We start from the raw sequence: 15,005 nt of genomic DNA, 5'->3' as shown, positions 1-15,005 counted from the left end.
CCAAGTAACCCACTACAGTCACCGAACTGTGGAAGAGATTGGAAGAAGAGTGGAACAAAATCACACCAGGGCAATGTGAGAGACTAGTGATGTCCTGTGCAAAGCAGATGTGCTGGAGTCATTCAAAGCAAGGGCCTGTACGCTTCCTGCTAATTGTTCATTGTTGTAACCTTCAGAAATTTTAGTTGTAATCTTTCTCCATGCTACAGTCATTGCTGTTCTCTAATTTTCATCATTGTGTTTTCTACAAAATAAAGGTTTTTTGTTGAAGTGCCTTGGTTATTTTGAAAAACACTGTTCTGTTAGCAAGGTAACGCCACAATGAAAATTCCATCAAATGTTGAGCAATAGATTACATTATTTCTGAAAAATCAAGTGTTCATAAACTGTTCTCTAATTTTCATCTCCAGTGTACACTTTACCTACTTCCGGACCGCCCGCCGCAGTTATACATCGGTCACGCGCCTGCGGCAGCGGGGACTCCGATGTATGGGGCAGGTGGCTCCGATTGCCGCCTGACACCTGCGATCGCTCCCCGCTGTGAGAGAAGTACGGTCAGCGGATTGTTCTTCCCTCTGGAATGATCACAGACCTCCTGTGATCCTTCTATGTAGGATCACAGGTCTCTGTGATCATTTCACAAGCCCCGCCCCCATACAGTTAGAAACACGCCCCTAGGTACACATTTAACCCCTTGATCACTTACTGTGTTAACCTCTTCCCTGCCAGTGTCATTATTACAGTAACCGTGCATATTTTTAGCACTGATTACTGTAGTAATGTCACTGGTCCCCCAAAAGTGTCAAAAATGTTAGTCAGGGGTCCGATCTGTCTGCCGCAATGTTGCAGTCCCGCAATAAATCGCAGATCCCCCCATTACTAGTTAGTAGACGCAATAACTTTTGCGCAAACCAATCAAAATACGCTTAATGCAATTTTTTTTACCAAAAATATGTAGCAGAAAACAAATTGGCCTAAAATGTTAAAAAATTTTGATTTTTAAATTTTTTTGGGGGATGTTTTAAAGCAGAAAATGAAAAATATTGTTGTTTTTTTTTTTTAGAATTGTAGTTCCTTTTTTATTTATAGCGCAAAAAATAAAAATCACACAGGTGATCAAATACCACCAAAAGAAAGTTCTATTTGTAGGAAAAAAAGGACATCAATTTTATTTAGGTACAGCATCGCACGACCGCGCAATTGTCCGTTAAGGTAACGCAGTGCTGAATCACAAAATATGGCCTGGTCATTAAGGGGGCAAATCCTTCTGGTCCAGAAGTGGTAAAATGTGTTTTATTGCTCCCAGTTTTTGTGCTCTTACACCAATTTCGCACTGCTCTTATGAGTAGATACGGTAATACTTTAGACACCATATACTATATTTTATAAAGCAATGTGTAAAGTGCCGTGATTCATGCAAACCAATCAAAAATCATCTTTCATTACCACGGCTAAATGCCTGCAAAGGCGTAGGTTGCTGGGGGATAATGACATCATTATTTTCTGCATTCTGAGCTCTGCAAATCAAAAAGGCAGAAATGTATTTCCAGGATGACAGGTGTGGAGGACACCCAGAGGCCTCCATACGTTTCCCTATCAGTCTTGCCCTTATGTGAGGATAACTGGGGCTGGACTTTATAAGAAAAATAAGATTTAAACGTTCCCAGCTCCCAAGATAACGTTAATCCACAGTGATTTTTCTAGACGAGCAGCGCTGCAGGGCCGCAGTAGCCATCACATTGAATCCGTCATGCAGGGAACGCTTTCAAGTGGGTGCGAGGCTTCTGGTAGAGCTGTGTGACCTCATTTATACAAACTGAATAAGCTGTTCAGTAATCTAGTAATGTGCTACAAAGATAGTAAAAATATAAAACACTGCTACAAGTACATATATCATACAAAAAAAGATGCATCTCCTAGGATAATTAGGAGATTTTTAACCTTTAAAACAATTAAAAAACTTTCTTAAAGAGGTCTTTAAAATTTGAAGTGTGTTTTTTATCAGTAACATTTAAATAGACAATTTCTATTTTACCTAATTAGCCAAGAATAATTACTTTCACATCTACCTCTTTGTACAGAGGGAGCCTAGAACAGTGTGTCCCCCTTTTGTCAGTCACGGCACCCTTTGAAAGTATGCAAAGTCCTCAGTTCCCCCTCATTCACATTGGAGTACTCAGTTCCCTTCTCCTGCACATCAGAGTCCCCATCCCTTCCTCCATCCCCTTTACATAAGAGTCCTCAGTTCCACCGCTCCTTCTCACATCACAGTCCTAGGTTACCCCCACCTTTTACATAATGCAGGCCGCAGCCATTCACGATTGTTGGCACAGCCAGTGGAGGCTGGACGCACGCATGAATAGCTGTAGCCTCCAACAGCCTGTCACTGCATTGCACATGCTTGGTGGCTGCAGCTATCTGCACACAGCTGTCAACCCCATCTTCAGGAATCAGAATATTTTTGCGGGATATTGCAGCGTGGGTAAATGTCCATGTAAATGGAGCGTAACAGCCCTACCCTCCATACTTTATCACATGGCAAGATGGCACTGGGTAAGGAGTGGAGCAGGTCTAATTTGAGTTGGACTTACCTATCCTTATAAATGCTGTGGCTGCCTTAAATAGTGTGCACTCTGGATAAGCCTCATGCATTTCTTTGGTGTTGGTGACAGCATCCCTGACAAACCCCCGATGGTACCCTGGTTGAGAACTGCTGGCTTAGAAAATCTGACAAACACTTGTGTTGTCCTCTAGAAGATAATCCTTAAATACTATATGGCCAAAAGTTTGTGGACACCACACCATAATGCCTATATGGCCAAAGGTTTGTGAACACCACACCATAATGCCTATATGGCCAAAAGTTTGTGGAAACCACACCATAATGCCTATATGGCCAAAAGTTTGTGGAAACCACACCATAATGCCTATATGGCCAAAAGTTTGTGGACACCACACCATAATGCCTATATGGCCAAAAGTTTGTGGACACCACACCATAATGCCTATATGGCCAAAAGTTTGTGGACACCACACCATAATGCCTATATGGCCAAAAGTTTGTGGACACCACACCATAATACCTATATGGCCAAAAGTTTGTGGACACCACACCATAATGCCTATATGAGAGAAGGGTTTCAACCTGTTCTGGTAGGCTTTCCACAAGAATTTCCAGTGTGTCCATGGGAGTTTGAGCCTTTAAAGCCAAAAAAGCATTCGTGAAGTGAGTTACTGATGTTGGACAAGAAGACCTAGTGTGCAATCAGCGCTCCAGTTTATTCCAAACTAAAGTTCTTATACACAGGACCCTGAAGTTCCTCTACATGACACTCATTAAACCATGCCTTTTTACAGTTGGCTTCAGTTCTCTCCCCAAACAGTTCCTACAAGGTTGGAAGCACATACTGTAAATATCTAAAATGTCTTTGTATTCTGCAACATTAAAGGTAACCTTCACGGGAAACACCTAAACGTAATAATTTGGAGTCAGTTATAGGTGTACCATTGGACTGAATCACTCATTAGCATCTTTTATTACTTGGGGACTACATTGGCGATATCTATCCAGCATAGATCCTAGTTCAATTTGGACATTTATCTTATTACAAATTGGGTGTTTATAATTTTCTCGTTCAATGAAAAAAATTATTTTAAAATCAACAGGGACAGTAGGGGCCTATTCAAAACACAGAGACCTCTCCACCATAGTTCCTGACAGAAATGACAATCCATTGATTCAACTTTCCGACATCCACTAAAAGCTAATATTTAAGAGGATTGAGAGGGCTGACTTTTGGAAGCAGTTATATTATATGGAGAATATACAGTACTCTATATTGTCATGTACTTCGCCAAACATTAGTAACTGGCCTTCTAGAATCCCTATATTATGGATAAAACTAGGAAGCCCCAGGTATTCTCAATCTTTTTATCTCCGAGAAACCTCGAAAAAACTTCCTGGGAACCCTTACTATTACAAATCACAGGGGCAATGGGAAAATATCTCTCCCATTGGTGGTCAGTAGGAAGAATGCAACCCTTAAGGACAGCTATAAAGTTTTTTGGTGTCATGCGACCGGTTTTGCAGTAGTAGTAGCACTGGCCCTAGAATTCTGCAGGTACAAGTTATTCTGAAATTCAAGAAACCTCTAGCAACCTCTGGAGAAACCTTAGGGTTTCAAGAATCCCTGGATAAGAAAGGCTGGTATATATATGTCTATATAAATTATATTGTTGGTTTTCCTGAAATGATAGAATGAAAATAATTGATCTCCCTTGTAGAGAGTCGTGGAATCTCCTCTGTGCCCTAACCATCTGTTTTCTCCAGTGACTGGATACAGTAAAATTATTTCATATTACCTCCTGACACTTTCATACACTGCCAGCTCTGGAGAAGTTCTCCATCTCAATAGATATACCCTGACAGCAGGAAAGGGTTAACCTTCTTTGCCAAATGATCTGCTCTAAAGAAAAGTAGGGGGAAAGGGGAAGAACAAAATCAGGTTAAGGGCATTGCTGAGACCGGAATGTACTTGAACAGTACTCACTCTATTCCTCGCTTTAATCCGCTTGTAGACAAAATCAGGGAATGTCTTCCTTTGAACGAAGCGGCCTGACCCTTGGCTGACGTGAAGAGTTCCACCTTCTAGAACAATCCGTCCTTGGCTAATAACAACCTCTGGTGCTCCATGACATTCCATCCCTTCAAATATATTCATCTCCACAACCTGGCAGAGGTAGAAAAAAGCATGTATAACAATATGGTTGTAAGTATTTCTTTTATAATCTCACAATTTGAACTCATGGGTTAAGCCGACCATAGACAGTTCAGATCTCAGCCGGTTCAGCAGGGACCAGCCGAGTTTCAAACAATGTATGGGTAGGCTGATTGCACCCAAGCTGATCAATTGATTAACTTGGCTACAACCAGCCTGTCAGATTTTTCATGCGACTATTGCCAGCGTCTATAGCCGCTAGCAATAATTACTGTGTGTTCTCCCAGCAGGAACAGCTCTCCGCATCGGAAATTGAGCGATTTTCTTTCCTGCAACTCACGGTTGCAGCTAAGAAAATCACACTTTCTATGCCGGCTTAAGTCCAACCAAAACTGATATTTTAGTTTTGGTAGATGCTGCTCGATATAAACCCCCTAATATTTTCTTATATCTCTCAAGAAATCTATTGGTAAGATCTCTGTGGTTGAGTTCCTGGAATTGGACACATGTTGTGGCCATTGTAAAGGGCTCACACTCTTCCTGCTGGACTTTTTTTATACAGAAAATGTCACAGGAGGAGCTGGAGCAGGTTGGCATAAACATCTACATTTCCCATTACAAGACAGAAATATGGAAGGGAGATCTTTGTAGAGTTTTCTAGACATACTGTATACGAATCCTGAGGAAGCTGCATCTATTATATGGAGTCCCACACTCTGTGTTGGATTTACTTTTTTCATGTTATGGAGAATGCAATAGGAGGAGCTGAGACACATAAATATTGGTGGAAAGTTGTAGTATACAGCACATGTACAATTCCAGAGCCTGGCTTAGCCCACTGGGCTAATGAAACAATGGGAGAAAAGCCGCTCAGGTGTATGTTCCAAAACCGGTGCAGGTCAGATCCGTCATCCAAGAGTAGAGAAATTCCAAGTTTGAGACCGCACTCAGGGTATATGATGAAATCAAAAGGTTTCTTTATTCCTCATAAATAAAGTAGACAGTGTACAATCAGACGTGTCGGGTTGACGCGTTTCACGATGCTGGAGATCGCTTACTCATAACCAGTGGTTATGAGTAAGCGATCTCCAGCATCGTGAAACGCGTCAACCCGACACGTCTGATTGTACACTGTCTGTCTATTTTATTTATGAGGAATAAAGAAACCTTTTGATTTCATTATATACCCTGAGTGCGGTCTCAAACTTGGAATTTCTTTAGCCCACTGGGCTCCATTCAACTAAAATTTCATTTTTGGCTGGACTGACCCTTAAATCCTTCTGCATTAGGTCTTCATTTTTCTGAACTGAAATGCCTCCAAAATACCTTACTCTGCGACACCACTAATAAAAATATTATTTATGGTTTACCTGACTACTGCTCAGCAGAGAACAATGAGTCACTGCCTGGAATTGTGTTTGCCTGCAATTTTCTGTTTTATATTTTATTCTGCTTAAAATGTAAAAAAGAAACCTTTAAATTATACACAACTGGCAGCTGATATAGAGAACACTGTAATCCATTGGAGTTAACACTGCTATTACTTGGATAACAGTTATTACACACAAAAAAGTGTTTTTAAAAAGAGGAATTAGGTTTATAACATCCCTTTAATATGTTTTCCATTATTCATGTCTTGGTATAGCTGGAAATAGTTATGAACCACAGCAGGACTTTTAAATTGTCAACATGTTTGAACACAGATTATATTAAATTGTACTTTTTTTTAGTTACAATAATAAATATGTACAGATTAGACAATACGTCATTATGTAGGTCAATAGACCAAATGAGAAACATCTGATTAAATAATTTTCTGTTATGGTGCCCCCTTGCAGGTGACGCAGGCTCACCCGAGGCACAGCACCTAAGTGATTGTCTTCACCAGAGTTCCAGATAGTAGAGATGGGCCGGGAACTCTAGTGGTCCTGGTTTACTTTGCTGTGAACTGACACCAGGTCATAGCTCACAGGATTGCCCAATCAAGGGGTTGGTTCGAACTGAGAGGCTACAGTGCAGAGAATGTCCACAAGGCTGCAGTCAACAGAGGAGTTGTGTCCAAGCAGAGGTCGAAGGAGGCAGCAGGCTAGAGAGTAATCAGGTTCAAGCAGAGGTCTAGGCAGGCAGCAAGGAAAAGCATAGTCAGGCCTGAGCAGAGGTTTAGGCAGGCAGCAAGCAAGAGAGTAGTCGAATAATCCAGTTGGGCAACAAACAGGCAACTGGCAGGCGAGTTTTATAACTCTTTAGCTCTCAGGTAGCTGGTAATAAGACACAGCACCAGTCACTTTAAAGGATGATGCCCTAAAAACCCTTCCTGGTTAGAGAACATGCCCAGAGTTGTTACTGGGAGCTCTGGAAATCCTGGAGGTAGTGGAGATCCTAGGAATCCAGGAAGACCCAGCATGGATAATGTCCTTTGAATACTATAACATTTTCAGAGTCTGAGATCCCTTTTCCCACCACTATATTTACTTGACACATAAAAATTTGAATGCTTAACATGCTACTACACCCTGGACCCTACATTCACTAGTCTCCCACAGTACACAGAACATGGAAATGCAATCATTTTAGATTGTAAGCTCTAACGAGCAGGGCTCTCTGATTCCTTTTGTTCCAAATTGTAGTGTAACTGTAATGTCTGCCCTCATTTTGTTAAGCGCTGCGCAAACTGTTGGTGCTATATAAATCCTGTATAATAATAATAATAATTTTAGTAAATATAAACGGCTAAATACTTTTTCTCATCAGCAGTATTTAGCAGTCTGATGAGTTCTGTCAGTGTCTGGTTAAAGCGTGTAGGAGTTTTCATTCTCCTCTGATCACCCTATGAGGCTGCAGGACCCCTGACCCTCTGTCTGGCCAGTGCTGATTGGCCCTGTACTAATCACATGCACCCTCCCAAGCAATACACACCAAACTGAACACATACAGAGTGCCCCCAAGGGACTGTTCTTTCAATAGATAGATTGGGGACAGTAAAAGTAGGGGAGGATCAGAAAAGACAGGATCAAAACAACCTTTTTACACAGTGCAGAGGATTAACCCATTAGGTTCCACAGTGAGTATAACAAGCATGCTTTACTGCATATACACACTGATTTTACTGCAGTGGGTTTAGTAACAATTTAAACTCTATTAATGTTGTTTCCAGTGCTGGGAGGCCTGGGGCTGCTATTATCACAAGGGTGTTCAGGCTGATGTCATCGTACAACTTTCCACTTACAGTAAAATTGCTCTTTATAACCTACCTCCTCTACCATTTTAATACTTACCTTCCCTGAGCTACTCTGCCCCTCTTGTTCATCAGGAGAGCTTGAACATTATTCCAGAGGGATGAGCTGGCATCTCCCCCACCATTCTTACACCCACAATGCAATGTACGGAACTTGAGGAGCCAAGCCCATCACTGTCATGTGGGGTGGGGGAAGTCCTTAACCATGTGTAATCTATTTCTAGTCTGGGCTGCAGCAGATGAACAGGCCTGCAGGCAATTCCAGGGAGCAAAAGGAGTAATTATTTCCCCACCAGAAGGGTAACTCTGCATGTGAAAATATATTAAATATAAACATTTTGTTATTTTTTTTCTTGGGAAGCACTATTTTGCATGTAACCATCTGTTAAAGTTTCTATTCTAGTATTTTGTATCAGTTTCTAAACCAGATTTTGTGACTCATGCGGTGCATGTTTAGATAGTTTACGCCCTTTTAAAAAGGTAGGCTACAATTGCACATGTGTGTGAGTACACAGCATGATGTTGTTGTGCCTCACATTTTTAAATGTGTGACTTTCATTGAGAAAGCAAAACTTAATGTACTTAGCTTAGATAAACATAAAGGAGACGTTTGAGTTATATAAAAAACAAACATACGTACACACCTCCATGCTGCAACATCCACCCAATACTGCAGCTGTCCCACGTCAGCTCTCAGATGAATAACTGAGTGATAACATGACTGCTGATTGCGGAGTTCTTGGTCAGCTTGGAGCAGAGAACAGTGACTGTCAGTCACCGCTCTCCACTCTGCTTCTCCAACTCTCACTGGAGTGCCAGGCAGGAGAACGGAATGGGCGCGAGTGGCTTCAGCTCTCATCTGTTAACTGAGAACCAGAGCAATAAGGCATTTGTTGGGGATTTTTCCAGAGCCTGAAGCCTGAAGCAGCTCTGTGACAAGCAGCTGACAGTGGGCAATAGCCCACTATAAGCTGACTCTGGGTCACAGGAGAGCAAAAGTAAGTGCATTCCTGTGACCCATCAAAGGAAGAGACTCACTGCTCAAGGTGGTATGAAAGCCTGATGACACACACCGGTGCACGCCCCGGCTCGCCTCCGTGGATAATCAATAAAGCAAAAGGAACGGCTGCACTCCAGATGAGGTCAAAATCCAGGTTTATTGACTGGACATCCCAATGTGACAATAGTGACAAGGTAGATGCGTTTCACACACTACAATGTGTGCTTAATCATTAACCTAATGTAGTGTGTGAAACGCGTCTACCTTGTCACTATTGTCACATTGGGATGTCCAGTCAATAAACCTGGATTTTGACCTCATCTGGAGTGCAGCCGTTCCTTTTTCTTTATTCCTGTGACCCAAAAGAGAAGTATGACCAAAAAAGCTTTAGCCATACTTCTCTTTTAAAACTTTTGTATTAACGCGTTCAGAGTTTAATTCTCTTGTGTACAATGTTAAGTTAGCCATTGTTACCTATGGACACTAAAGAGTAAATAGCAGCATCACTATGTTCTTTGCATTTTGTCCTAACAAAAATTCTACTTGGAGCTTTGCGCGTATTTAAATCTATAAATTGTCCGTTCCGATGACATGCAATAAACTAACTTTGATGTGCAAATTTGCCATGTATTATATTCAGTAAGAGGCTCACTAAACCCAAAGTGCCCCATGCCCCATAAGGTCTAAATATGATGCTGGCTGCAAGGCAGCACTGGGAAAGAAAATGATTAGTAGCAGAGGATGTGGACTATAAAGAACCTGTTACTTTGACCTAAATGGGCAAAGTGATAGGTCAATTTTAACCAAATGTACCTATAAAAAGATACTTGTTGAATTAAACAAAGACGACACAGTTGTTATTGGTATCCATAATTCTGTATCGCAATCCAGTCAGTTGCGCATCTTGTCACTTACTGAAATTTTTTGTTTTGGATAGCACAAGATGTACTAAAACACAAGCAATGAGTCAGAAGTAACAAATAATTGTAAATGTTATTGTTGAAATTGTTAACTTAAAATTCCAATAAAAATTACTTAAAAAAAAAAAAAAAACACATCACTACTATTCATTTATGCCACTACCATTGATCTTTATGGGCTACTACACAATAGGGTTGATTTACTAAAACTGGAGAGTAGAGATGGGCCGAACACACCCCAGTTCGGTTTGTGCCACAACTCTCGAACAAAATTCAGGCTCTACCAGCAAACCCCATTGAAGTCTATGGGACCCGAACGTGAAAAATCAAAAGTCCCCATTTTGAAGGCTTTTATGCAAGTTATTGGTCACAATAAAGGGTATAGGAGCCTGGCTACTGCCCTGGGGGACATGTATCAATGCAAAAAAAAAAAGGAGCAGTGATTTTAATAATGCTTAAAGTGAAACAATAAAAATGAAAAATTCCTTTAAATATTCCCTTGGTCTGTCTGTAAAGTGGAACATCTATACAGTGTATAGAACCTGCTGCAGCGAAACTAACATTTATAAAGGAAAAAAATTACATTTAAACTGCCGGCAATACAATACCATTTCCGGCAATTCAAAAAATGGCATGGGTTCTCCCCCAATCAATACCAGGCCCTTCAGATTTGGTATGGATTTTAAGAAGAACCCTATGCCAAAGTGGAAACAAAATGGCGTGGGGTCCCCCCTCCCAAACTCCATACCAGATCCTTATCCGAGCATCCAGCCTGGCAGGTCAGGAAAGGGGGGGACGAGCGTGCAGCCCCCCTACTGAACCATACCACGCCACATGCGCTCAACATTGGGAGGGTGCTTTGGGGCTGGGGGTGCTCTTGATTATGAGGAGTGCAGCGGTTCTGGAACTTTTCTTTGATGTGCATCTATAGACGGGCTGTGCTGGCACCCTTGAACCACTCTCGCAAGTTGTTTCTTTTGAACTCACCTGGAGCGGCTATTTTTAATTTTGCACCTTATGCTGATGGGGGCAAAGGCCTCTTCCCAACAACCTTGGGCTGTGGTTGTGGGAGTCTGCGGGCATGGTATGGATTGGTGGGGGGTGCCACTTTTTTTTTTTCTTTCACTTTTTCTATTGCTGTTAATTATTTTTTTTTCATTCAGCTAACAGTGGGCAAGCCCATTGACAGCTGATGACTCATCCATTGTTGAGGATGCTGTGGCCGGCTTTGGACCCCGCTCCTTAACAAACAGCTATTCACTGTGTATACAAACAAAAAAGCAGGAGCACATACACACCCAAATGAGTTTGGCTATTCACTGTGCCCTGATTGGGCAAAGCTTTGCCCAATCAGCACTTAGAATGCACTGTGCAGTGCGCAGTGCAATGTGGGGTGCTCCGCAAGTTTGGGTGTTCGCCGAATGGGTGAACAGGTGATGTTCGGGCCGGACTTTTGCTCAGCCCCAACCGTTCGCCCAACACTACTGGAGAGTGCAAAATCTGGTGCAGCACTGCAAAGAAACCAATCAGCTTTCAAAGTTTTTTGTCAAAGCTTAATTGAACAAGCCGATTGGCTACCATGTAGAGCTGCACCAGATTTTGCACTTTTCAGTTTTAGTAAATCTCTCCTTCATTTTCTGTCATAAACAAACATGATTGACTAAGAAAAAAATTACTAAAAGAAAAAGTGAAACCGATATTTACTGAATGATGTGTCTTGGCAGAAACTATTTTTAATGTTTTTGGATTCCAGATAACTAGGTCAGCATCTGAGCCCGTGGCGATTCTTCCCTTCCGGGGATACAAGTTGAAAATTTTGGCTGCGTTTGTACTGGTCACGGCTACAAACTCATTCTCATCCATCCTGCCAGAGATCTAAAGAAGAGAAGAAGAAGAATAAGAAAAAAAGGAGATAATCCCTAATTAAAAAAAAAAAAAAATGACCATGTTATTCTCCCCTCAACTTCATTCACCCCAAAATTAAATGCAATAATATTGATGCTGCAAAAGGTTTTTGGAAAATGTACTCTCTATTTACTAAAGTAAAGCAATTACTTGACTTGGCAAAATATAGGCCATGGCACAAAGCGCAGTATTTAGGACTCTATCTCTGTACACTGCAGTGTCATGCATTGGAGGGAACAGATACCAATGAGAGCAATGGATACTGTCTTGTCCATGCATGTTGCTGTACTGGAAAAATACACCTAATGCATAATGCCATGCATATAATGATGCAATTGTTTAAGAATGATCTCCAATCAATGTGCGGTTGTTTTCATTGAGGGAAATTATCAGCCCCAAAGAAACAATGCATTTCACCAAATCAAACTTTTTTACTGTGTTGAATAAGCTTTGCAATTAAAATACAATTTTAACTTTTGCAATGCACAATCAAATTATCACTATGTGTATGACAAACTCTGTATTCACTTTGTGGTCTCCTTTTTTATCTACATCCTCTATTTTAACAATTTAGGCTCCTTTCACACACTCCGTCCGTTGGACGGAGTCCGTTTTTCTCAGCGGGGGATCGAGCCGCCGATCCCCCGCTGAGCAGCAGGATGACAGCTGTGTCTCCGCGCTCTGTGCGGAGACACAGCTGACAGTTCCCCATGCATCTCTATGGGGGAAATTGGATGTCAACGGACCATCAGTCCGTTCTCACCCGATGCCATCCGATCCGATCCGCTGGACGGATGGAAAATAGGGTTTCCATCCGTCCAGATTTGACGGATCGGGTCGGATGTCAGCGGACATGTCTCCGCTGACATCCGATGCCCCATAGGAATGCATGGGGGGACCGTTCAGATCCGCAAAAAAAACGGACAGGCGGATCTGAGCGGTCCGCCTGTGTAAAAGGGGCCTAAAACTAAACTCCAGTAAATATAACACACAGAAATGGGTGCAACTTTGTATTATGCAATGTGGTTGATTTGCTAAAACCGGAAGATGCAAAATGTGGTGCAGCTGTGCATAGAAACCAATCAGCTTCTAGGTTTTTTTTTGTCAAAGCCTAATTGAACAAGCTGAAGGTAGAAGATGATTGGCTACTATGCTCAGCTGCACCACATTTTGCACTCTCCAGTTTTAGTAGATCAACCCCAATACATCCTTAAAGCGGATTTCCAGCCGTTTGTGTTTATTAAAAGTCATCAGTTACAAAAAGTGTAGCTGCTGGCTTTTAATAAACACACACTCACCTGTCCCAGGATCCAGCAATGAAGCCTCACTCCTCTCCCTCTCCCCTCGGTGGTGCCAGTATCACTAATGTGGGCACTCGGCTGTGACAGCTTGCGGCATCACAAATTCACGATTTGCGATTTGCATGCGCAAATCGCTCTGTGCGTCCTAAATGGCCGATGGCCGGGCAAGCTTCTGGGACTTCTGACGTGTCCCAGAAGATAGAAGGGAGGGAGGGGGAGAGGAAAACTTCTGCTCGAGCTGCCTAGGCGGCCCGAGCGGAAATGGGAGCGGGTACCTGTTAAAACTAGGTGCCCGCTCCCCCCTCAAAAAAATGACATGCCAAATGTGGTATTTCAAGGGGTCAGGAATACTAACAAAGGAAGTTCCACTTTTGGGGTGGAACTGCGTTTTATATGGATTTTTCAATGCAAGCAGTATAAGTCCCTGAATGTTGCTTGGAAATAGCCTATTGCAAACCCCTGTACAGCAGAGCTCAGAGTGGGAGAGAGAAGCAGTACAATCAGGTGTATTGCAGTTCTCATGCGCTAACAAGGAGCATGCTGACAGGGAGAGGAGCAGAGTGACACATAGACATGCTTATTAGTCTGCTGCATCTCCTTTCACTGTCCAACACAGGCTGGGAGTGGAACAAGATCTGTAGAGCTATCCCTGAAGAAATCACGTGTGCAGTGACGCAACGCATCGGGCAGAGCTTAGTGATGTCACTTCCAGTCTGGAGAGGAAACCGGAAGCTGGTATTCGTTGCAGATCTGAGTGCTGAGGTACAGTCCCATCTGAGTGCATGTTTTTAATTGTTTTAAATGATTACACTATTGGGGCATTTTCTTCTTTGAGCACCACTCATAGTAATAAGCAGCAGAAGGATTATGGTGATTTAAAGGGACCTGTATGTTTTTACCCTAGGGACAAGATTCCTTGGAGGAGAAGCCATAATGCACAGTTAGACCTTTACATACTGTATGTATGGGTCTATTTTTTCAGGTGAGTAAGCAATCTGCATGGTGGTGGAGCACTGTGGAATTTGAGCTCAGCATATCACGAGCAAGATTCACATTATAGCTGAATGAGCACGGAATTAAAAGAATCACATGGGTTGATTTCCTAAAACTGGAGAGTGCAAAATCTGGTGCATATGCCAATCACCTTCTAACTTCAGCTTGTTAAATTAGGTTTTGACAATAAAATCTGGAAGCTGATTGGTTTCTATGCAGAGCTGCACCGGATTTTGCATACTTTTAGTAAATCAACCTCCAAGTGTTTGGACATTTGTGATTGATCACATTCAACAGCAATATTGCCATGGCACATTTTGGGACTATTACATATATTTATTTTTTTTGCATGAAGTGTATGCACATAACGATGATCACATTGATTTATATGGTGTTATTTAGGAAATGTCCCTTTAATTATGATATTGTCATCACTATACCTTTTCTTTTTTTAGTTGCTTTTTGAGGTAAGTAATACAAGTGTGAGTGGAAGCAGCGTGGCACTCATTTCATTTTATTATTCTTTATTTATTATTTGATGTGGGAACACATTGTCGGTGTCTGTAGCAGATTTATATTTAAATTAGTTGTGACATGGGGTAGTGGCAGCACATGAGATTGTAGATGAGGTTTATAGCTCATTGGTCTGCTGCTTCTCTTTCATTGTTCAGTCATAGATTGGGGGTGAGACAAGATCTGTATGCGTCACTTAAGCTGGATACACACTATACAACTTTTGTTGTTTGATTTCCTTTAGATTTACCTTCAACTATGTAGTACAAGGGCCTGCCTGATTGCATACACATTGAAAGTGTTTAGGTTTGACCTCATATTATATGGTTTTGGTAAATCAAAAGGAAAAAGTCTACAGAAAATTGTATAGTGTGTATCCAGCTTTAGTAGCAGATGAGAAAATCGGGTCTTCTGCCTTCC

At 41.8% G+C, this 15,005-nt stretch overlaps 1 protein-coding gene across 1 annotated transcript in view; it reads right to left on the bottom strand.

The window, feature by feature from the left end:
* DPYSL4 (dihydropyrimidinase like 4) overlaps window positions 1–15,005 on the bottom strand; it is a 91,617-nt gene that overhangs the window by 14,881 nt on the left and 61,731 nt on the right. The window contains exons 11-12 of the mRNA XM_082266720.1: window positions 11,578–11,748; window positions 4,551–4,730 (exon numbers count right to left, since the gene is read on the bottom strand). Coding sequence (XP_082122846.1) covers window positions 4,551–4,730; window positions 11,578–11,748 — 351 coding nt within the window. The remainder of the gene's footprint in view (window positions 1–4,550; window positions 4,731–11,577; window positions 11,749–15,005) is intronic.

Source organism: Pelophylax lessonae (assembly GCF_965119305.1).
Source record: "Pelophylax lessonae genome assembly, chromosome: 9".
Classification (NCBI taxonomy): Eukaryota; Metazoa; Chordata; class Amphibia; order Anura; family Ranidae; genus Pelophylax; species Pelophylax lessonae.
The sequence above is the reverse complement of the archived record's forward strand: the minus strand, read 5'-3'. Positions and strand labels throughout refer to the sequence as shown.